The 23,084-nt window shown below is 32.5% G+C and overlaps 1 protein-coding gene across 1 annotated transcript; it reads left to right on the top strand.

Annotated features, from left to right (window-relative positions):
* The first annotated feature begins 11,271 nt into the window (after positions 1-11,271).
* On the top strand, positions 11,272-15,225 carry LOC129225017 (uncharacterized protein K02A2.6-like). Its single transcript, XM_054859563.1, has one exon. It carries the CDS (start codon positions 11,272-11,274, stop codon positions 15,223-15,225), a length of 3,954 nt encoding a protein of 1,317 aa, XP_054715538.1.
* The last annotated feature ends 7,859 nt before the right edge of the window (positions 15,226-23,084 follow it).

The following is a 23,084-nucleotide window of genomic DNA, read 5'->3' as shown; positions in this document are numbered from 1 at the left end:
ATGCAGTGAAAAGCTTTATTGTGACAAGTCTGAACTCGATCCGGTAACCCTATTGTTTTACTGGTAAGACTGTGTCATTTCCGGGGAATGAAAAAACGGAAAAGCGGTCAACTATGAACGAATTCCTTTTTTCTGAGGTATTTTTATTGCCTTTTTTTTCTTTTGCTTTGACATGTCTTTTTTTTTTTTTTTTTTGTTATTGTGTTTCAAATTTTAGATAACATTCTCCACGTGTACCACTTTTAAACCGTAAAAAATTATCTAAGAGCCAAAAAGCTAAAACGAAGTTTTGATATACGAAGCATAATTTCTAACTCGGGGAGTCAAGGGATAATCTACTGGAGTTAGGGTTAAAGTTTCAAATAAAAAAACTATCACCAAACTTGCTTCGTTCAAATGTAGAAAAGTAGTTAAGCAATTTTCACCCGTCATGCCTTGACGGGCAACTTTCTAGTTAAAGATAAATGGAAATTATTTTCGAAACGGAAATTAAATTTCTATGCTTCCATGGTTACGTCTTTTACTCCCTTTCATTGTTTCGTTATTAAAAAAAAAAAAATAACATGATAAGTTTCCAAACCTGCCAAAAATAAGAAGACATCTTGAAAAAAATAAGTTAATTGTATGTATACAAGCGAATCAAATGATTTTTTAGTATTCTACTACGGGCAAAGCAGTGTGAAAAAAAATTAACAAAATTTTAGCAAGTAGAAATATTTGGCATAATAATATTAAATAAAAGCGTGTGCTGCGCTGCTGAGTGCGAGTTAGAAATTATGCTTCGTATATCATAATATCTTTTTAACTTTTGGCTTTTAGATACTTTTCTACGGTTTTAAAGTTGTAAATGAGGAGAATGTTAGCTAAAATTTGAAACACAATAAAAAAAATGAATTTTTGGCATCTTGAATTCAAATTATGTTTTTCGCAATCACGAGCATGTGTGTGTATGAATGCGCGTGTGTGTTTGTGTAGGTGCATGTGTGTGGGTGCGTGTGTGTACGTGTTGCGTATGCAGTGCTGTGTGTGTACGCGCATGTCTGTAGGCATTCGTGTGTGTGTGTACGTAGGCATATGTGTTTGTGTCTGTGTGCAGGCATGAGTGTGTGTAGGAGTGTGTGTTTGTGTCTGTGCGCAGGCATGAGTGCGTATATGTGTTTGTAGGCGTGTGTGTGTATGCGTGTGTGTGTAGGATATGGACGCAACCTGGAGACGGTTTTCGCTAGAGGAGCAGCATCGTGAGGCCGGTCGACGCGACGGTGGTGCTGGCAAAGGGTGCTGGTGGGAACATAAAATGATAGGAATTCAAAACAGTCAAATGAGAACAATAAGCAATCGTGATTGCTCAGAAAAAAACATGTCAAAGCCAAAAAAAAGGCAATAAACATACCTCAGAAAGAAAGAGGTATTTTAACAATTGTACTCCATAGTTTGTTGCAAACGAATGCAGGGAAGAGTTCTACACAGATTGATAAGAAAGATATAGCTTATGTTCTTAGTTAGGTTCCGTGGGAATCTTATGAAGCAACGACGGTAGCGCCAAACTGACATATCGATTACTAAATTACTTTTATTGTGAAATTTGAAGCCAAATGGTCGAAATAGCGTGACGTGTACCTGGTTGCGACTAAAACCGGTTTTGGGCTAAATAAAACTTTAGGTTTAAATGTTTTTTTTTTGGGGGGGGGATCACTAATGAAAGCCTATGTGAAACTATGAGGAACGTTGCTATGATGTGTTCACGTTTTACTTGATTTTTACGTCACTAATTTACTTTCAGTTTATTACTTTAATTCAGGAATTATGCTTTTAGCATGATAAATTGAGACAAATATTTGTTAAAAACAGAATTAAACGTGGGTACTTTTATTTTTGAATGTACAGCTTGCTACATTTAATTTTGAATCAGGCTTTCCTTTTCTATATACACCAAACTCTCGGCGCAATGTATCAGTTTTCTCTATATATTTTGTCCCCACCTTTTTAGCAAAATAAACAAATAAATAAGTTTCCAGAAGTTTTATTAAAAAATGGTATCTAAAAAAAACTGGTATTTTTGAGCAAATTAATTAGGTTTTAATTTTTTTTTAAACTATAAATAATCCATGATTTTTTACACAAAATCTTCTTTCCTTCCTTCTACGAATAATTCAGCCAGCGGGTAAAATTTTTTAATAAATGATGAAGAAGTACTTTAAAATTCCTAAACATCATCGATTATACATCAAGGACATGATTAATGATCTACTAAGTATAGAATCGTGATTGAAAAATGTTTCGCTTTTCTGATTTGATACTTATGTTTTCTTGGTTAATGAAGTAAAATTTTATTTACTTCGAGCAACTTTTTATTAATGCAATTTTTGCTATTCAAGTACTTTTGTAGCTATTTTTCTCTGTACTAACATCTTTTAAAAATGTCTCGTTGGAAAGATTAATAATTGAAAATCAAGCTCAGAAAAAAATGATTAAAATTGATTTTCTAACACCTTCAACATTTTTCATTTGTATTTTAATCAGCCATATACTTTTGATAGATTTTCAACTCATTTTGCTAAACCGTCGGGCTCAATAAAATTAACGGGGGTGGGTGTTCAAGCCAGATAAAATAAAATCTTTTAAATATTGGCAGTCTTTTTTTTTTAAATTACATGCTGATTTTTTAGGTTTTACATATCCTAACGTGGGGTCGGTTCTTCTACGTATCCAAAATATTGAGGGGATAGGGAAGGGGATTTTTTTTTTTTTCAACTTTCCCGCTTTTTGGATTTTTGCAATTAAAATACAGGATAGAAAATGCAAGATTCCAATCGCGTAAGTCTAAGTGCATTGCACAGGATTCAGAAAATTTGATGTACCTTTCAAATATTCGGGATTAACTGAGACTTTTCGACTACCGGACAGTTATTGTAAAGCTAACTGACAGTGAGAAGCATAAGCGCTATAGTTAAAGTGGTAGTTCACTTTCAAAATCTGATTTTACGATTGTTTATTCGCGAAAGCATTTTTCAAATATGTCTTCCTTAAAAAAAAGTTCGTGGATCAAAATCTTTTTGGACGAGATTTTAAACTAGTCTTTTTAGGGATGTACTTTATTAAGTAATATTAACAATTTATCAATGTAATTTAATTAATTAATCTAATTTTTAATTTATTAAATATTTATAGGGATGCACTTAGACATATAAAATTAACAATTTCATCAAAAATTGATGCCATAAAAAATCCTTTTGGACCAATTCTTAAAATTGCCTTAATTTTAGGGATACATTTAATTCAAAAATATTAAAATTTAATAAAAAGCAGTATAAACCCAACAAATTTCATACTGGTTTCCATGTGGACTGTTTCATATAGATCAGATGCTCCATATACTATTGTCAGAGATTTATTCAACAATATAGCAGTAAAAGCGACTTGATAAGTGCAATTTACCATTTATCTAAATTTAGCTAAAACTAGGGGGGGGGGGGGCACCGGAAAGGCTGAGAATCGCTGGCTTAAACAGATTGTACTTTTAAAAAGGGGAGCGGAGTAGAACTCGGTTTTTCCCCCAGGAAGAACGTCAATGTGATATATTTAAAAAGTAAAACTTCATTTAAACACAAAATTTCCATATCTCTAATTCCTATCATTTAAGATTATAAGAAATAAAAATACAAGCTGTAAATAATCTTAATGATAACTGTATTGCCGGATATTGGCCCTAAAATCTTTATCGTTATTACTGCATCCTAATCTCCATTCCTTTTTTTTTATGGATAAGTCTCGCATTACGTATTCTAGAAAATCACCAGTCTCCCTGTTGCAGACTTTTTGGCTATTTCCATTCCATTCCTTTGTACAAATAAGAAACCTAACGAGTAGTGTTCTACCGGAATATGTAATTGTTAGAAACATAGTTTGAATTCAAGGTGTCAAAATTCAAATGAAAGCTGGATGCTAATGCTTTTTTTGTATTTTATTTTCATTTTAAGTTTTGCGCCTTAAATCCTTTTCTTACTAATAATAAAGCTGAAAGTCTCTCTGTCTGGATATATCTCTGTCCAGATCTCTGTCTGTCAGGATCTCTGTGACGCGCATAGCGCCTATACCGTTCGGCCGATTTTCATGAAATTTGACACAGAATTAGTTTGTAGCATGGAGGTGTGCACCTCGAAGCGATTTTTCAAAAATTCGATTTTGTTCTTTTTATATTTGAATTTTAAGAAAATTTCCCGAGCAAAATTATCATAAGATAGACAAGTAAATTACCAAGTTATCATAACGTGGAACCGTAACATGGGCAAGCCAATTGGCGAGAAATTCATCATCCATTATTTGTAAATATACAGGCGAACCAAAAGATATTTTAATTTTCTACTACGGGCAAGGCCGTGCGGGTGCCACTAGCATAAAATAAATACAATATTTAGGCAGGCATTTAAAATTTTTATTAGAAAAAAGTGTCAGTATGTTCATATAGTGTTACTTACTCACTATTCATGAGTTTCGCCAAAATCTTAAATTTTAAATAATCTACAAAATGATTTTACAAGAAACGTAATAAGTTAAATCGACTACGTTTCTATAAGTGCAAGGTTATATAGCTAAGGAAATATTTTTCCACATTCTTTTCAAAAGCATGGCACAAACCATTTTAAAATTTATGGTAGGACGAAAATGAAATCCTGTCGTGAAAGGCAGGTTTTAGTACGTAATCCATTGTGAAACAGAAAATAAATTGCTTTGCAAATTCAATATCATTTTCTTCTTTAAAAATGTACTAAAAATATTGATAGTACCTATAAACTATTTAAAGAAAATAAAATTCAAAATATGACGGAAATATTTCTTTCAGGAAATAAAAGATGAAAGGTATAAAGTAAATTATATCAAACCATTTCAAAAGAGCAATGTAAGTCTGTATTTCAAAAGTCTTATGAAAGAAGAGAGAAAACTTGTATCGGCATACATTTTGTTCAAACTGTAAACTTTGGGAAATAAATGTCTTAAGATATATTTAATTCTGTTCTCAAAAATTTATTTATTTTTTTTATTAAATTTTATTGCCGTATATATCATCTTAACAAAATTATATATGTGAAATCACGAACATTTTTATGCAAAAAAGATATAATTTATTTACAGGGCTTGTATTGTGATTTTGTAGCTATGATAAACAATGTAACCAAAATTTTAAACTTTAATGGTTTTTTCTTCTTTAAATCCGTTTTTAGATATTTGATGAAATAATAAGATCAATCTCACAGAAACGGTCATTTTCATTTTTTTAAATAATTACTGATTTTTTTTAATGACATTCGTATTTTTAGGAAGTGTATTTCTTTCCATAATAAAGCTTAAAATGTTAATTAAAGTAAAACTTGTATATTTTATTTTAGATATCTTTAATGTAAGTCTAAAGAACCCAAACGCCATTTTCGAACTTGTAACCAAAAAGATTTCTAAGAAAACAAACAATAAGTTCATATATGAGGCAGCGAGAAGCAAAGGGATGTAAGTGGACATTTTCAAGTTTTGAGTAAAACGCGTTTAAAGATAACATCCTAGGCAGGCTTTCATTAATTTCTTTTTCTAAATCATGCTATACAGCAGCACCTACCAGGGCTACTAATACTGTCTCATGTCACATGACAGAGGAGGGGTTCGCTTACCATTTGCACTGGTCATCTTTAAATTTTTAATTTTGCCACTTACATCCCTTTGCTTCTCACTACCTCATTTGTGAAAGAAGCAGTCGAAAACTTTATACAATGAAATGAGTAAAAATATGACAACGTGTGTATATGTACAAATAAAAGCATTAAAAAATAAGTTTTTTTTAAAACTCTTTGTAAATGCATTTATTTGTACTATATACATGTTGTCATTTTTAACCAATAAGTTCAAATTTTTGATATTTTTTATTTCAAAATATTGAATATTTGAGTAAAAAAATCATTTTTATTAATTTTTCCTAAAAATTAGTTTTTACATTTATTTGTAATTTGTACCCGGCGGGTACTGTCATTCCCTCACAACAGTCAACTTCCTTCCCAGAATCACAACACCAGAGATATATTCCAGCATACTTGGTGTTTAACTTGTTGAAAATTTGTTCTTGGAATCCTCTATATGAACGCAGAAAACCAGATAAAGTCCCTCACCCTGCATCCGTTGTTCTCCACATTTGTTTTTAGTTAAGTAATAAGAAAATAATGCATAAAAACTGAATAATCAAAAGTTTATTCTTCGTTTAAAAATATTTGTATGCGAATAAACTCAAGTATTAGGCGTTATCAAATTTTAATACGTTTGCCAATCACAGACAATGAGTAAATTCCGCTTAAGTTGGGATAGAAAAAGAAATTCTTATTTTCCAAGCCCAATATTTTCTCATCAAGTTGCTCAGATTGATATCACCAGAAGTACAATTCAGTGTCTGTTCTAAATTACATACAGTGTATTAGGTACACTACGCATAGAGACAACATAGATCTAATTTACAACGACCACATCTACCAAAATAACCCCTTCATGCTATGGCGAGAAGTTTGACTACAAATTTACTATCAGAAGCGATGCAGCAATCTGTATGACAGTTTGGCGTTACTGTCGTTACTTGATCAGACTCCCGCAGAACCTAATGTTAAACAATAGCGATATTTTGTTTGTCAATCTCTGTGAAACTTTTTCCAGCATCCGTTTAAAACAAACTGCGGGGTGCAATTGTTAAAATATCTGCTTCTTTCTGAGGCATTTACTTACGGTATTTTTTGCTACTTTCAGGGGAGTTCCCGTAGGGTATACTTCATATACGCCGTATTCTCTGAAACATTTTCTAGACAAGGCATATAACTTCAAGCTTCACAACTTTTTATATTATTATATATTATGAATATCATTGCATACACATATTGTGCACAGTGAATTACTGGGGTAATACCCTCAGAAAAATCAATGGGAACATCACTGGTTACTTTCACACGTCTATTTTCGTTATTGTGTTCGCAACTTTAGAAATTATTTTTCATATTGTTCATACTTTTTGAACTTAAAAAAGTAAGTAAGAGCCTAAAATTTAAATACAAATTCGGAGTATAGGAAGCATAATTTCTAACTCAAGCACAATAGCACGCGCAATCATTTAAAATCTGATGTAGCTCCCGTATCAGATGTTTCTACTCGCTAATAGTTTATATGTTTATTTACATAAAAACTATGGGAAAAGTTGGTAAAAATATAAAGAAGGGGTTCTTCAGAATAGTAATACCATCATATACGATTTTTTAAAGTTGTTTCTAGAGTCTCAGTGGTCGAGCGGTCAGAAGTTGCTGTCGTTGGCAGCTACCTGCGCACAGTAAGGGAGGTGAAGTGTTCGAGCTACACATTCGCACTTTGATTTTCTCCCATTTATTTGTGATTTAATTACATTCTTACTATTGTGCTATTTGTGCCGTGTAGTACTTACTACATGTCTTTAAAAATAATCTCTGAAATATATTTCTGCCGGAATCTCTTAAAAAACTGCAATGAAACGACAACAACCTTTTTGTGTAAACCACAGCACAACTGGGCGACGTTAAATATGCTCGTGGTCTCAATGTCCTCCAAGTGAAACGATACCTCTGGGGGTGCTAGCACCAGGTAGCTATTAGCTCCTGGACTAGTTCTAAATTCTCATTAACTGTTCGATCCGGTGATGGTGCTGCCATCTATCGGTATAAAAAATAATGGAGGCAAGGCACTTAGTATGCAGTCCTCGACATAAATACAATTGTAGTCAGTTGTGACTCGGAATCGGAATCGGAACCACAGCACATTTTCGTCTCTTTGCTGGGCCCTGCCGTAGCCGGAGATTAATGCTGTATGAACTGGATTTCATTAAATGCTGATTGTGTTTCACATTAATCTTATTGTGGCAGAAAAAAAGGATCAGTTTTTGAGGTGCTAGTTTTAAGGTGAATAACAAGTCATTCTTTAGCGAAATGTAGATTTCATTTATTGCTGTTATTTTATGTTGGTCCTGCATTTTTAATTGTTATAAAGAAAAAACATAACTTCTTTGAACAAACATCTTTCGTATCTGTCAAGGTTTTGAAGCTACGGTAAGTGAATTTTGGCTATATTTATTAGAATTTAGAGATCGGAAATTTATCTCACTTACATAACCATTTTTATTTTTTATTTTTACCAAAACAGCCAAAATTTGTTCCAGCGTAGTAATTTTTAGAAACTCGAAAGAAAAATGAGCAACATATGCCGGTTTTTGAACTAATTCTAAAGCAAAAAAAAAGTTCAAGGGTTTTATTAGTGATGCGACTTTTTACTTTAATAATTCAATAAGCATGTACATTAAAACTTACTGTTTCTTACAAAACGTTGAAGCACATTTTTCTCTTTATTGACTTGCAATCTAGCGAGACTTTTAATTCTTCAAGTGAAATCCATCCATAACAATCATGTGAGCGGATATTGATTCATATATTGATCAAATTTTACTGAACGTTGAGGCTTATCCGTGCTTGATGACTCATGTGCAGAAAAAGTAGTGAAAAAACAAAAAACAAAAAGAAAGGGAAGAAAAAATCAAGGAAATATGATCGACTAGCAGAGCACACAGATATATTATCAGAGGCAATTTTTGCAGACATTTCAAATAATATTGACGCCATAAAATACCGAAATTGGAAAAAGGCGATTTGTAGCAGAACTTCGGAATATTCGGTCTTTCTCCGATATCTTTGGTAAGTGAATGTTGAGATTTATAGGTGAATGTCAACATTTATTGATTTCGGACATTCACAGTAACATTTATCCCTTTACACATGGGGAAAAAACGAACTTGTATTTGTGAAAAAAGAAAAAGTGGTTGTATTGTATTTTAAATCGTTAAAAACAAGAATGATGTTTTAAATCTCGGAAAATGTATACGCCTTTGATTACAAACAAACTCTTTTTAAGCTACAAAATGTTTTTAATTTGAACAACATAGTGCAAGAAACTAATGGACGGAATGAAAATTTCTGATAGTCTTGATTATTAGATGTGCATTTCGTAATAACCCCATTAAATCCTAACTTAGATATTACGCTATCTAAATTTAATCTGAAAATATCTTATTTTTATAAGAAGAGCTATTTGTTTTAGCAAAACATCAATTGATAAATTTTAATTACTTTATTTTTTTTTCTGAAAACTGCAAAAAAAAGTGCTATCAATTTTTCTTTAAAATACTTAGAGTCCCGTCAGAATTTCTTGAAAAACTCTTCAATATGTTTATGTATTGTCATCTCATAGCAACAGTAGGATATCGTAGTTATTTCTGAAAGAAGATGTCATACTTTTTCAGTTAATTACCGCCCTATAACCAGGGCTAAGGCAGAAATCCATGAAATGCACCGCCAGCTCAGTCATTCCAGCCAAGGAGTGCAGTCAATTTTCAAGCCGGGCTGATGAGTTCTAGTAAGCACGAAACTGCAGTCCTCGGCTGGAATAATTAAGCTGGCGGTGTATTTCATGGATTTCTGCCTTAGCCCTGGCTATACAGCGGTTATTTACTGAAAATACCGGTCTTGCCTTCAATCTTCGAGTTAAACCGAACCATTGTTTCGGTTACTCGTCTGGTCTGCGCTAGTTCCATATTAATTACAGTTTGTTTGGCACTCTTGGCTTCCTTAAGAGGTTTTTCCACCTCTAGCTCAGTCAATTCCTAAGCCGGGCTGATGAGTGCTAATAAGCACGAAACTGCAGTCCTCGGCTATAATGACTGAGCTGGCGGTGTATTTCAGATATCAAAAGAAAATAACAATAGATAATCTACGTAAAACGTAGCTTTAAAAAATCTCTCTTACATATATATATATATATATATATATATATATATATATATATATATATATATATATATATATATATATATATATATATATATATATATATATATATATATTGTAAAATACTGGCCTCAATCATTATATTTCATTTCTTTAGAAATATCAAATTGAATTCTGTAACGCTTATTCTTTACGGAAGGAAATGAATGATATGTTTCCATAGCAAAACGCAGGAGCCGATTGCTGATTTTTCAAAGAATAACCATTTAACATTCTTCAAGAAATTCATAGTGCAGCATAAAATGAGACTGTGTAAAAAGTAAGTTTTTTTAAGAATGTTTAATTTAAAAGATCACAATGAGATAAATATGCTTTTGAATTCAATTTTCAATTTTTTGTCTGAAAGTTTATCGAGCTATAAAAGAAATCACCACATGAATTTTCAGCGAATGTTTTTACTTCTTTTTACAAAAAAGGAAGTATTTGAGTGAAGAAATTTTCACTCAAAAATAGAACTTAATTTCCATTTTGCTTACCCCCGAATGAATGTTGAGTTTTTTTCTCTCGACCCGACCACACGTACATGTATACCTAAGAAGGTATAGACGCCCGGAATATCCATTTTGACGTTTCCCGAGTTAATTACAAAGAGTTTTCTCGTGACGTTGGTATGTGCGTATGTGGGTATGTATGTCGCACAACTCAAAAACGGTATGTCCTAGAAAGTTGAAATTTGTTACGTAGACTTTTAGTGGGGTCTAATAGTGCACCTTTCCTTTTGGTTGCATTCGGATGTATCTAAGGGGGTCTTTTGCCACTTTTTGGGGGGAAATCATTGTTTATTTCGATGCAAACTCAAGTGGTGTTATAATTTGGTCGTCACTTGGCGATATATCACCAGTCTTTTGGTTGCCAAGTTTTTGACAAAAAAATAATTGGCGTTTTTTTTTCTTTTTTTTTTAAACTTGGTTTTTAACACTAGTGCTAATATTTAGAGAAATAACTTTTGAATCACATCAAAATTGCAATAATGGATAAATAACACTAAAATGCTATAAAAGGAAATCATGTGTTATACACATCAGCTCGTTTCTGCATGTATTTATCTCTACGTTTACAGTGTGCAACGGTCTAAAGCAGAAACACAGTTTTTCCATGAGCTTTGCATATTTCCTAATCATATACATTATTTCTTAAAGGTATTTTTCTCTAAAACTGGCATAGGTTTCTGTTGTGTCTTGAACCTGGCAACAACTATTTATTAATATTTTACCAAGCTGTGTTAAGTTGTGGTTGCCATGGTTTCCGTTTGAGTTCCATTCTTATTCGCAAAATTATTAGATGATGTATCTGTAGTGTTCATGTTGTAGCATTGAAGAATAAATGTTTGTCGTGTGTGAATCGTATCCTTATAGTTATTGCTAAACACGACAATAAGTTGGCGACGAGGATGATGGGATCTTCCAGCATTAATTTTGAGTCATTTGATGTTGCAGTGGAAGATTGGCCAAGTTACGTAGAACGACTTGAGTCTTACTTCTTAGTGAATGAGATTGAAGAGACTAAGAAGGTACCAGCCATTTTGAGTTTAATGGGAGCTACTACTTACAAATTATTGAAGAATTTGGCTACGCCAAAAATTCCTTCTGATCTGGAGTATGATGACATTGTAACATTATTAACTGAACATTTGAATCCAAAACCGTTGGAGATGACGGAACGCTTCAGATTTTACAAGCGTAATCAATTAGAAGGTGAGAATATTACTACATATTGCGCTGAATTACAAAAATTGTCGATGAACTGCAATTTTGGCGACAATTTAAGTACAATGCTAAGAGATAAATTAGTCATGGGTTTAAGGAATGAAAACATCCAGAAGAAGTTGTTGGCGCAAGATAATTTGACTTACGCCAAGGCGAAAGAAATTGCTTTCGCTATGGAATCGGCACAACGTGATGTGCATGAAATTCAAAATAAAATGGTATCTATTAATAAACTGTATAGTTCGGAAGATAAAGTTGCTAAAACTGTTTCGAATAAATTTAAAAAGCCAGAATTTCAAAAGAAAGCAGCAAAAACATCTTGCAAATGTTATAGGTGTGACAGTACGCTTCATTTAGCCCATGAATGTAAACACAAAGACACGGAATGCAGAAATTGCCAAAAGAAAGGACATTTGGCGAAGGTCTGTCGTTCAAAAAGAAATAAAACTGAAACTGTGAAACAAATTGAATCGTGTTCTGACAGTGCCCCTGTTCTTAATGTAAAATCTGCTACGCAAGCAAGAGATAAAATATATTTGGAAGTTTTTATTGAAGACCAAAAGTGCGACATTGAATTAGATACTGGAGCCGCAGTCACATGCATGAATGTAACTGACTTTAAGAAACTGTGTCCATTGGTAGTGATTAAACCGACGAATATGATACTCCGTAATTTTGACAACTCTGTGATCATACCCGCTGGAGAAGCACATGTCAAAGTTCGGTATAAGAATCAAAGTAGCAACAAGAAGATTTATTTAGTGAATGAAAAAGTGAGTGCAGTATTTGGAAGAGAATGGTTAAGAAGTTTCTCTCTTGACTGGAAAGAAATTAAGACTGTTTATGCTTACAAATCCGACTCCCGTAGCAATAAACTAGTAGAATTGTTACAAAAACATGAGAAAATATTTACTACAGGGATAGGGAAATTGGAAAACTTTAGCTGTCGTCTACAAATGAAACCTGGTGTCAAGCCAGTATTTTTCAAGCCTCGACCAGTACCATTTGCTTTAAAGGAACGAATCGAAGCAGAACTCGTTAGATTAGTATCAGAAGATATCATTGAACCAGTTAAATATAGTGATTGGGCAACACCAATAGTACCTGTTGTAAAGCAAAATGGTAAATTGCGAATTTGTGGAGACTATAAAGTTACAATAAATCCTGGACTTAATATTGAGCAATATCCCTTACCTAGAATCGAGGACATTTTTGCGAATTTGGCTGGCGGAGAGACTTTTACTAAAATAGATTTAACCGAGGCATATTTACAAATGATGGTTGATGAAAAGGATCGTCATTTACTTACTATAAATACACATAAAGGTTTATTCAGATACAAACGAATGAACTATGGAATCGCCTTAGCCCCTGCTGTTTGGCAACGTAGTATTGAACAAGTGTTATCCGGAATCCCAGGAGTACATGTATTTCTGGATGATATCACCGTAACGGGCCGTAACGATCAAGAACATCTAAGCAGATTAGAACAAGTATTAGAAAGACTTTCTGAACATGGACTTAAAGTTAACAAGAGTAAAAGTGAATTTTTCAAAGATTCCGTAAACTTTTGTGGTCACAAAATCGACAAATTTGGACTGCACAAAACTCAAGAAAAAACTGAAGCAATTTTGAAAGCGCCTGTTCCGGAGAACGTTTCCGAGTTGAAGAGTTTTCTAGGGTTAGTGAATTATTATGGAAAATTCATACCAAATTTATCCACTTGTGTAGCGCCACTAAATAAGCTACTTAAGAAAGGAACGACATTTTGCTGGACCACAGAATGTCAGAATACTTTTCTGAAGCTAAAAAAAGAAATATCATCAGAAAGAGTATTATGCCATTACAATCCGAAGCTACCCATTGTACTGCAAACAGACGCATCACCAGTGGGAATTGGAGCTGTGTTGAGCCATATTACTGAAGACGGTTCGGAGAAGCCGATTATGTTTGCTTCGAGATCCCTGACAGCAACAGAGCGCAATTATTCTCAAATTGACAAGGAGGCCCTAAGTATTGTTTGGGCAGTAAAGAAATATTACCAGTACCTGTTTGGACGCCATTTTCACTTAGTCACTGATCACAAACCCCTAGTATCAATTTTTGCTCCAAATAAAAGTTTACCATGTCTTTCTGCTACAAGAATGGTTCACTATGCACTGTTTTTACAAGCTTTCAGTTATACTATTAGGTACCGAAACACTAAGGATCACGGAAACGCAGATGCTCTGTCAAGATTGCCATTGTCAACCGGGAAGGTAGAGCATATTACAGATGCAGATGCAGCTAACATTTTACAAGTTGAAGTGCTTCCAATTACGGCAAGTGAAATTGCTAAAGCGACCAAAGTTGACAGCAAACTGTTTGAACTTTATGAAAGTTTACGAACTGGAACTGAGCTGCCTTTACCCTGGAAAGGTAAAGAATCCGAATTTTCTTTGCAACAAGGATGCATTATGTATGGTCATCGAGTTTGCATTCCCCAGAAGTACCATAAAGCTGTCTTGGAGGAGCTCCATGTAGGACACCCTGGAATTGTTAAAATGAAAGCCCTCGCAAGAAGTTACTGCTATTGGCAGGGTATAGATTCGAGCATAACTAGTTTTGTCCAAAATTGTGCTGCTTGCGTGTCAACTAGAAATGACCCATCAAGAATCAAGCGACATCCGTGGGAATGGCCGAATGGTCCATGGCAAAGGATTCATGTCGACTTTGCTGGTCCATTTATGGGGAAAATGTTTCTAGTGGTTGTTGATGCATTTTCTAAATGGGTGGAGGTAATGCCAATGAAGAATATTACATCGAACTTAACAATTGAATACTTAAGAGTTCTATTTGCCCATTATGGACTTCCATTGACGGTTGTGAGCGATAATGGTCGAAGTTTTACAAGTTACGAATTTCGTCAATTCCTGAAAATGAATGGCATTAAGCATAGACCTTCTGCTCCTTATCATCCTGCTACGAATGGGCAAGCAGAAAAGTTAGTTCAAGGTTTTAAAGCATCATTGAAATCTAGTCAAAGCGATCCTGGAGATATTAATGTGAAACTCCAAAGATATTTGATGCAGTATCGAATAACCCCACACTCATTAACAGGTGAAACTCCAAGTTTTCTGTTTTTGAAACGATGTATTCGTACCAGGCTCGATATTTTGAAACCGAATGTAAGAGAACATGTGATGCAAAAGCAAAGCTCTCACTGCTTGACTGAAGAAATTACACGTGAGTTTCTCGAAGGGGAAAAAGTAGCCGTGAGGAATTATGCAGGACTGCCTAAATGGAAGATAGGTACTGTGATCAACCGTGATGGATCTTTGAATTATAGCGTACAAGTCGGAAATGAAATATGGAAACGACATGTTGACCAGCTAAGGAAGTGTGGACAATCCTTGGAAACAACTGGATCAACACTTGAAAATTGTGTTCCTACAATTTCAGAAAGTACTGAGGAACCAGAGGCAATATCTGATTCAAGTGGGGTAGAAAAGCCTGATCTTTCTATTCCTGCATCAGAAGCCTCATCAACCCCGATACCTGTGCCTACACCTGAGCCGAGCCTAGAAGTTCCTTCCCCGACTACTGTGCCATTACGACGCTCGACCAGAATTAGAAAAGCACCTAAGAGATTTGGGTTGTAACGTTATATTTAGTCGCAGAGGGACTGTTGTGTCTTGAACCTGGCAACAACTATTTATTAATATTTTACCAAGCTGTGTTAAGTTGTGGTTGCCATGGTTTCCGTTTGAGTTCCATTCTTATTCGCAAAATTATTAGATGATGTATCTGTAGTGTTCATGTTGTAGCATTGAAGAATAAATGTTTGTCGTGTGTGAATCGTATCCTTATAGTTATTGCTAAACACGACAGTTTCCTTATATGTTATCATACTTCATGAGTTATTTTATCAAACTTCTTCATTTGAAAAGAAAAAAATATATATATAGGGTCATTCCATAGAAATGTCAACCTCAACCTCAGAAATTTTTTTTCCACAAAGCCTTAATTGTGACCTATCATTTCATCCAGCATACTTTTTAGTACATAAATCCAGTAGCAGTTTGCAAAAATTTCATTCGGTGTTTTTCTTCTGGCTCTAAACGTGCGAGGTTGTAGAAAAGGCTTAGCATGTGCAAAAAACATGCTTATACGTTTTCTTGTGTAATGTAAAAATTTTTGTAAATTTTTAAAAGAACTATGTTTATTCTAAATGATTAGATTTTGGCCCAATAAAATTGACTGTTCTTTATGCATACATTATAAGATAAGTATTTTAATTAGTTTGGTTATTTCACTGAAAATATTTGCGTTACGTTAGTCACGAAAATGTATTATTTTCTGCTTAAAAACTAAACCAGATGATTGAACCAAACAGCACTTTTTATTTTCTTACATCTGTGTCATATCTATTTAAAAAGTGCAAAATATTTATTTTAGTATCAGTAGATATAAAATAATTAGTGTGACTAACGTAATATTTGAGCTGTGACTAACGTAACAGTTTGCATGTGACTAACGTAACATTTTAAAAATGACTGCTAATATTTAAAACTTGTTTAATTTAATGTACATTTTCATGAACAATTTTGAATATGTAGGCATTCTATATTGATTAAAAATATAAAGGGTGAAAATACCAGTAATATTACATTGTAGACCTTCTGTTTACTTAGAAAAATACTATTTTAAAGGTCTTTATAAAGATACTTCCAATTTAAAGAATTATTAAAAGAGGAAAAAGGTGAGTAAAGCAAAATGAGTACTCTGCTGAATGTGCATTTAACACAAGAATCCAAGCTTAAGAATTAAGATAATAGAAATACATTCTTAACAAAAGAGAACGTCTCCATTTTTTGGAAACTACATTTCCACCTATTATTAAAATGAAGTAGTAGCTGCTCGTTGAAACCATTTGAAGATGTTACTTGATACAGTGACAATAAGTGCTGCTGCGCTGCCATATATTTCAGAAAATGCAAGAATGATCATTTAGAAATTCAAACATTTGCGGTGATATCTGGAATTAAAATGCATTCTTCAAAAACGTTAAATTTTTTTTTCAGTATTACACTTTATTCAAAAGCATGCACAACACTATTCGTTCGATGAATCAGTAAACCTTAAAAAATAATATGCCATTGAAAAGTACTACGGGGTTTCTTATCACCATAACTAGCATATCGGCAGAATGCTAGAATTCGGTGAAACTATTAACTTGCATAAAGTTAATTTTTTAAAAGAGAAAAATTTGGGTTTATTTATCCCAAGATCGATGTTATTCAGTTTGTAAAAGCAGTTTTTTTTTATTCGTTTACTTTTTTTCGCCCATTCAAATTAAGTTAATTGAACTGAATCCTTCCATTCAATTTCTTACAATAATATAGAAAAAAAGTAAAGAAAGAACCATAATGCAACACAAAGTACGTTCCTAAAAAGTGTAAAAGTAATATAAGAGCAAGAAATTAATTATAAAAAGTTTTTTATATGCAGTCATTGCTTCCTTTTCGATGGTTACGTTAGTCACGTTACGTTAGTCACACACAGTTTTTCTTAAAAGTACCATTAAGGGCCAAAAAAGATTCATCTGTAACAAATCTGTAGCACATTTTTAAAAATAGATTGTTTACCTCTTACAAATATATCGGGCAATTTTAAATGCCTGCATAAATTTCAGAAAAATTTGCGTTGTAACATAAGCATTGTTTCTCAGGGTTGCAAAAATGTTGCGTTAGTCACGATGCCTTTTTTGTTGAAAAAAACACCTGCAGGAGCTTATTTTGCTTCAAATTCTTGGTAGAAATGAAAAATAGTCACCTTGTACATTTTAAATCTGCATATTAAAGCAAAGCACATTTATTTTTACTCTCGGTGTAAGTAAAAAGAGTTTGAAAATCAGCTGCGAATGTTACGTTAGTTACTATGGAATGACCCTATATATATATATATATATATATATATATATATATATATATATATATATATATATATATATATATATATATATATATATATATATATATATATATATATATATATCAGCTTTTTTCGAAAAATAAAGATACAATTCACAAATTAGTTGTTGTTTTTTCGAAAAAAAAAAGTTTTATCTGTTTCTTTTATTACGTTACCTTAATGTATAGCATCACAAAGCTGAGAACCGTTGCTCAGTTAGTTAGATCACCGTGCAAATATTGGGAAGGCTGTTGGTTTAAATTCTTGACAGCCGAAAAATATCGTTTTTATGATCCAAAGTTCCATAAATATATACAATCTAAACGTATTGCAGCATTTCAAGCTACAGCTCTGTTGTAGTTAAAATATGGAAAGAAGCGATTGATTTTAACATGGATAATCGCAGTATACCTTTTCAAAAATATTCTACCGAAATAAAGTATTCGATTTCAATGTGTTTTGCCTTATTACACAAGTGAAGTAGTGCTCAACATACGGCCCATGGGTCATATATGGCCAGCAAAACAAACCTTCCCGTCATAAATGTTACGAATTAAAACCTTATTAACCCTCCATTCTTCATATCCTGTTTGTACTTTTCTTCCCTAGATGCAGTCAAATTGTAAAAGTTTAGATCGAAATATTCAGAAATTGGTTTCGTCACAACAGTACCAAACTTTGCATTAAGAACATAAGAATCAAGTAGTCACTACAACAATTTTTGGTTTGATATTTTCTTTATGTTTCCAGATTTTTCGATGTCATCTAGAAAAAATGCATAAATATATTTAAATTTTCAGGTCCATAAACTTCATCTTACTATGAAGTGCAGCTCTATTGAAAAGAAATATTGGGCACCACTGCTTCAGGTTATAGCATCCCAAGATGGAGTGAGTCCCCTTAGCTCAGTTAGTGAGACCGTTTTGCTAATAACTCGAAGAAGGGAATGGGGGAGAGATTGATCCTCCCGTAGGACAAGCAATTTAGCTTTTGAATGACTAATCCTTCTCAGCTCGAGTCTGGTCCAAATTTCCATGAATGTATAATTTTAACTCATTGGGGGAGGATTAAAAACTTTAGGATTTAGGAGAATTAAAACGGCAGTTGGGATGATGCATCAAAAGTAGAAAAACAAAAGATTTATCAAACGGGATTTTTTGAGGCTACGCCATAACTTCCTTGATACTTCATAAAACTTCAAAAGTAAGACATCATTTTAAAGATTTTGGTACCGCTATCAGATAAAAATAACCAAACACACACACACATCACAGTTTCGCTCTTATTCAAAAAGAGATGGGAAAAAAAACATTAGAAACGGGATTTTTGCATTCCTAGTTTTGAGCGAGAATTTTTCTCGAAAAAAAAAATCATTACTTTCCGTTCCCATCAATACATTCTGCACATAAATGGCAAACTTTAAAGGCAAACTGGGGGAGAGGAAGGCGCTTCAGATAAATAATTCGGCTGTACTGAAATGAAAAAAACAAACAAAAAAACAAGTATTGAAACAAAATCAACGTTAGTTTTTGCTAAGATATTTAATTACAACTGATTTATCATCACGAAGGTTATACACAGCTCTGCATTTTTTTTTTGCATCCAGTACAATTATCTAGACTTAGTACCAAAGCAAAAAAGGTTCATTTTTAAGTTATGATAAATTCAATGCAAAATTAAACAATTGCATCTAAGAAAAACATTACTTATCAAAAATGAATACGAACAGATAATTAAACTAGAACTTATAAAAAAAACGAATTAAATAAAAAAATTTGATAATAATAATAACAGTAATTTATCAAAATGATTATTTATTAAGAGAACAACTACTTAAAAAAAATGATTCCATATCTCCCAATCTTCCTTGGTAATACCTCCTGCACGTTTGATGCACTTTTAATTTCACTGAGAGACCTGAAATCCTATTTTATTCAAATATAAACCTTGAAGTGGGCATTACTTCAGCACTGGCCACTACTGGTGTTTTACTTTTTATGTTCTTTAATCATATTGTAACACTCATATAATAAACAAAAAAGGATTTTTTAAAAATAGTATCCTACCTGACCAAACAATAAGCTTGTGAAACTTTGATTGTAATATTTAACGAAAACAGAGATCTGTCCACGGCAGAAACTTAATTATTAAAATAAATATGCTTATTCAGTAAGATTTTTTAAAACATATAAAATGTTCATTTAATTAAATCTATCTGGTATTAGCTATAAAATAATAAATCACAAACGTAAGAAATAAAAAGATATTTATTTCTTTATCTTAAAACGATAGTTTTCCTGTTAATAACAGTTACATAAACAGTTTTGAACAATTTATTGACTTTTCTTGTTTAGCTTCCTTTGGATGCTTTCCGATGAGAAAAATAAACAAATAAATAAAATAGATCTTTCAAAGAATTGACCAAAAAGTTTTACCCATCGAACAATAGAATTGAAGAATTCCGATTTTAAACTTTTATACTCGTCGTCAATTCTAACTAAGTTAAAAGAAAATAGTTCTCAATTGCAGGTTAGACATAACCATTTTAAACAACAAAACTATTTTCCTGCTCGAAATTGGAACCCGATGCCTTTTCACTTTTTCCACTTTTCAATCTTATTTTCTTCTTACAATGTCTGCTTGTTGGTTGTTTGGGGAATAGTCCCATTAAACATGGAGTATCTGAAGAGTTATATGTATTATGATTAATCGGGAAATCTTTTTTAAAAATAATAGTAAAAGTAAATGTTACTGTTGATGACTTAATGAATATTACGCAGTATTCAGAAATTGTTGTTAGAAAAAGTTCGTATTGTATGAAATGCTTTGTATATTATTTGGTGCCTGATTTCAAACCAGAACATCCATTTTTTATAAGTTACGCCAGGATTTTTCAGAATATGGATTCCAATGTCCGAGCAAAAACTTATTATTTGCATATTCTGTGAAAATAATGTCTGATCAAAAGTTTTAAATGCTTTGTATATACATTAATCTGTGCGTGAATTAATTGAAAGTAGTTCTATGAGTATAAAATAATTTCATATAAATTAAACATTTTGTTAAAATTTACCATCATTTACCATACTTTGGAGCACGCAGGTCTTCTCTTTCAGTTTGGTTCTCCGTGTAACATCCGACAGCAGTTAGCCAACCAGTTCGTTTGAATTTATCATAGTGATTTGAAATTAAAAAGACAAAAAAAAAGTTCCAATTCTGTTTTTCACAATCAGGAGTGTGTGTGTGTGTGACTAGGCACAACTTTAATTGTGCAACTGAACTTGCTTATAACGATCCCTGCTTCAAGGGAATCTGGATTTAACGTGGAAGTTAAAAAAATTGGTTGGTAAAATGTTAAATGTAAAGGAGTTTAACTCGCTTTTAACAAGAAAACTTTAAAATCCGCTTAAAGCCAGCAATGCTTTTGAAATTCATAAAATTTCTACTGCCTTCCAGCTCTAATCGGAAAAATTCTTTCAAAATTCCGATTTCAACCGAAAGCTAGTGATGAGTCATTAATTAAAAGAACAAGTGATGACGACCTCTTTTTGTTAATATGTGGAATAAAGAAGCTTATGGAATTTAAATATTTGTTAAAGCGAATGCTTTTATTTGAAAGGCTATTGTTGCTGGAATTCAAGGTAGTACAGATGAAAAAAATTATAAGAATGACAATGACGGCCAATATGAAGAATTTGAAGCTGAACAATCAACCTACTCAATGACTTTTGATGAGCTGAGACCACGGGTGGCTATGACGCTATGAGTTTTCCTTTAAATCAATAACCCAGGAAAAAACAGTTTAAAGGGAAAACAAGCAAATTGACTAATTTACCTAGTACTGTTTGCAAATATGAAAAAAAAAAAAAATTCTATGATTTTTCATGACCTTGTTTTATAACAAGCAAATATCTCAGCCCCTTCGTGCTCAATCTAAGCAAGTTAGACTGCAGTAACTATTATTTTCATGTTTGCATTTCGAAAAATTTAGTAGCTGAGGTAAAAGCACCGGTTATTTGTGAAAAATTAGCATAAATAAGTAAGAAGCAAACATTTTCGTGAAGGATATAAGACTTTTTTTTTAAAATAATTTTTAAAAATATGTCTAAAAATACATTGTTCTAAAGTTATTACTACACGTGCCCTCACAACCCACGCATGCCAGGATATATATGCACACACAAATGTCCTATACACGATTTTTTTTAAAAAGTGTATTTCATGTAAACAGCTAAGACTAAAGGAGAAAAAACTATCATTGTTAAAGTGCCATAAATTAGTTTTACTAAACTTTGTTCAATAATCCGTAGCATAATTAGTTTGACACCACTTTTAGAGAACATCGCGTTTTAGGTAAAGCATTAATAAAAAGATTACTACAGTTTTGCTGCGAGCTATTGGTCTTTGTTTTTCCAAGAAGGGTAACTTTCTTCAGAGTTGTTACCCTGACATAAAAATATATAATTACTTGGACAGAAAATTGCCCTGAAGTTTGTCAAAACTTTACAATTTCTAAACAGATAACACGATTTACCCTTGTATGGCTTTTTATTAAAAATAAAACTAAATGCCTTATTTTTATGTTCAAGTTTTGAGTCTTAGCTACATTTTTGACCCTTGAGAGAGCCACCAATTATAATTATTTTTTTTGGAAAACTTAAGCTAAATAGATTTTTTTTCGTCCGAAAAAGGATCATAAAATGTTACTTTTGTCTACATAAATGTGAAATTACATGTGTTTATGTCGTTCGGACATATAATTCCTTTTTTCAGAGTTAAAAAGTAATTATGTAAAATTATAGTGACTGGAATTGGGGAATTTTAAAACTTTGAAATGCGTATCAACCTCTTTCGCTAACTGAGTTACCGAAACAATGTTTTGAATAAAATATTTATATTTGATTTAAAATTCTTTTGAATATTGCATGCCCTTATCATGATGTAAAACCAAATTAAGGTTCAGATTTCAATATTTTGCTCAATTATGATTCAATTGACTCAACTTTTGCACTTTCACTGACTCTTAAAAAATAAAAAAAATTAAGTTTTATGAGAGTTTAAGTTTAGTTAATGTTTATCAGCAGTTTAACGAAAAAGTAATGAAAACTTCCCTATTAAGAATCAAAGAACGATACAATTAAACATTCCCCATTGTCAATATAAAAAACTATTATTTCTAAAGTCTAAAATATCATCAAAAGTTCATATTTACTTCAGTAGAAAGGAGAAATATCGATCCTCACATTCGGGATACAGACAAGTTATTTTCTTTTTGGTATCACCATCTCACAGTTCTTGCACATATATGCAGCATATGCAGCAGATGATCATATCCTATACAAGACCAATGGACGTAAGGACACCGGAGTGCTTCCCATCAGAGCGTTATTGTCCTATGTAGAACTTTTCTAGTGTTATCAAATCACAGGAAAAAATTACGGTACACAACGAAATTTCTTTTTTAAATTCGTTAACTACAAAAATTAGTCTTTCGAGAGCATTAGCATCTTTTTTACCTTAGTAAACTACATTAAAAAATGAGGAAATA

The sequence above is a fragment of the Uloborus diversus genome, chromosome 6 (assembly GCF_026930045.1).
Source record: "Uloborus diversus isolate 005 chromosome 6, Udiv.v.3.1, whole genome shotgun sequence".
Taxonomy (NCBI): domain Eukaryota; kingdom Metazoa; phylum Arthropoda; class Arachnida; order Araneae; family Uloboridae; genus Uloborus; species Uloborus diversus.
Note: the sequence above shows the minus strand (reverse complement) of the source record. Positions and strands in the feature narration are given on the sequence as shown.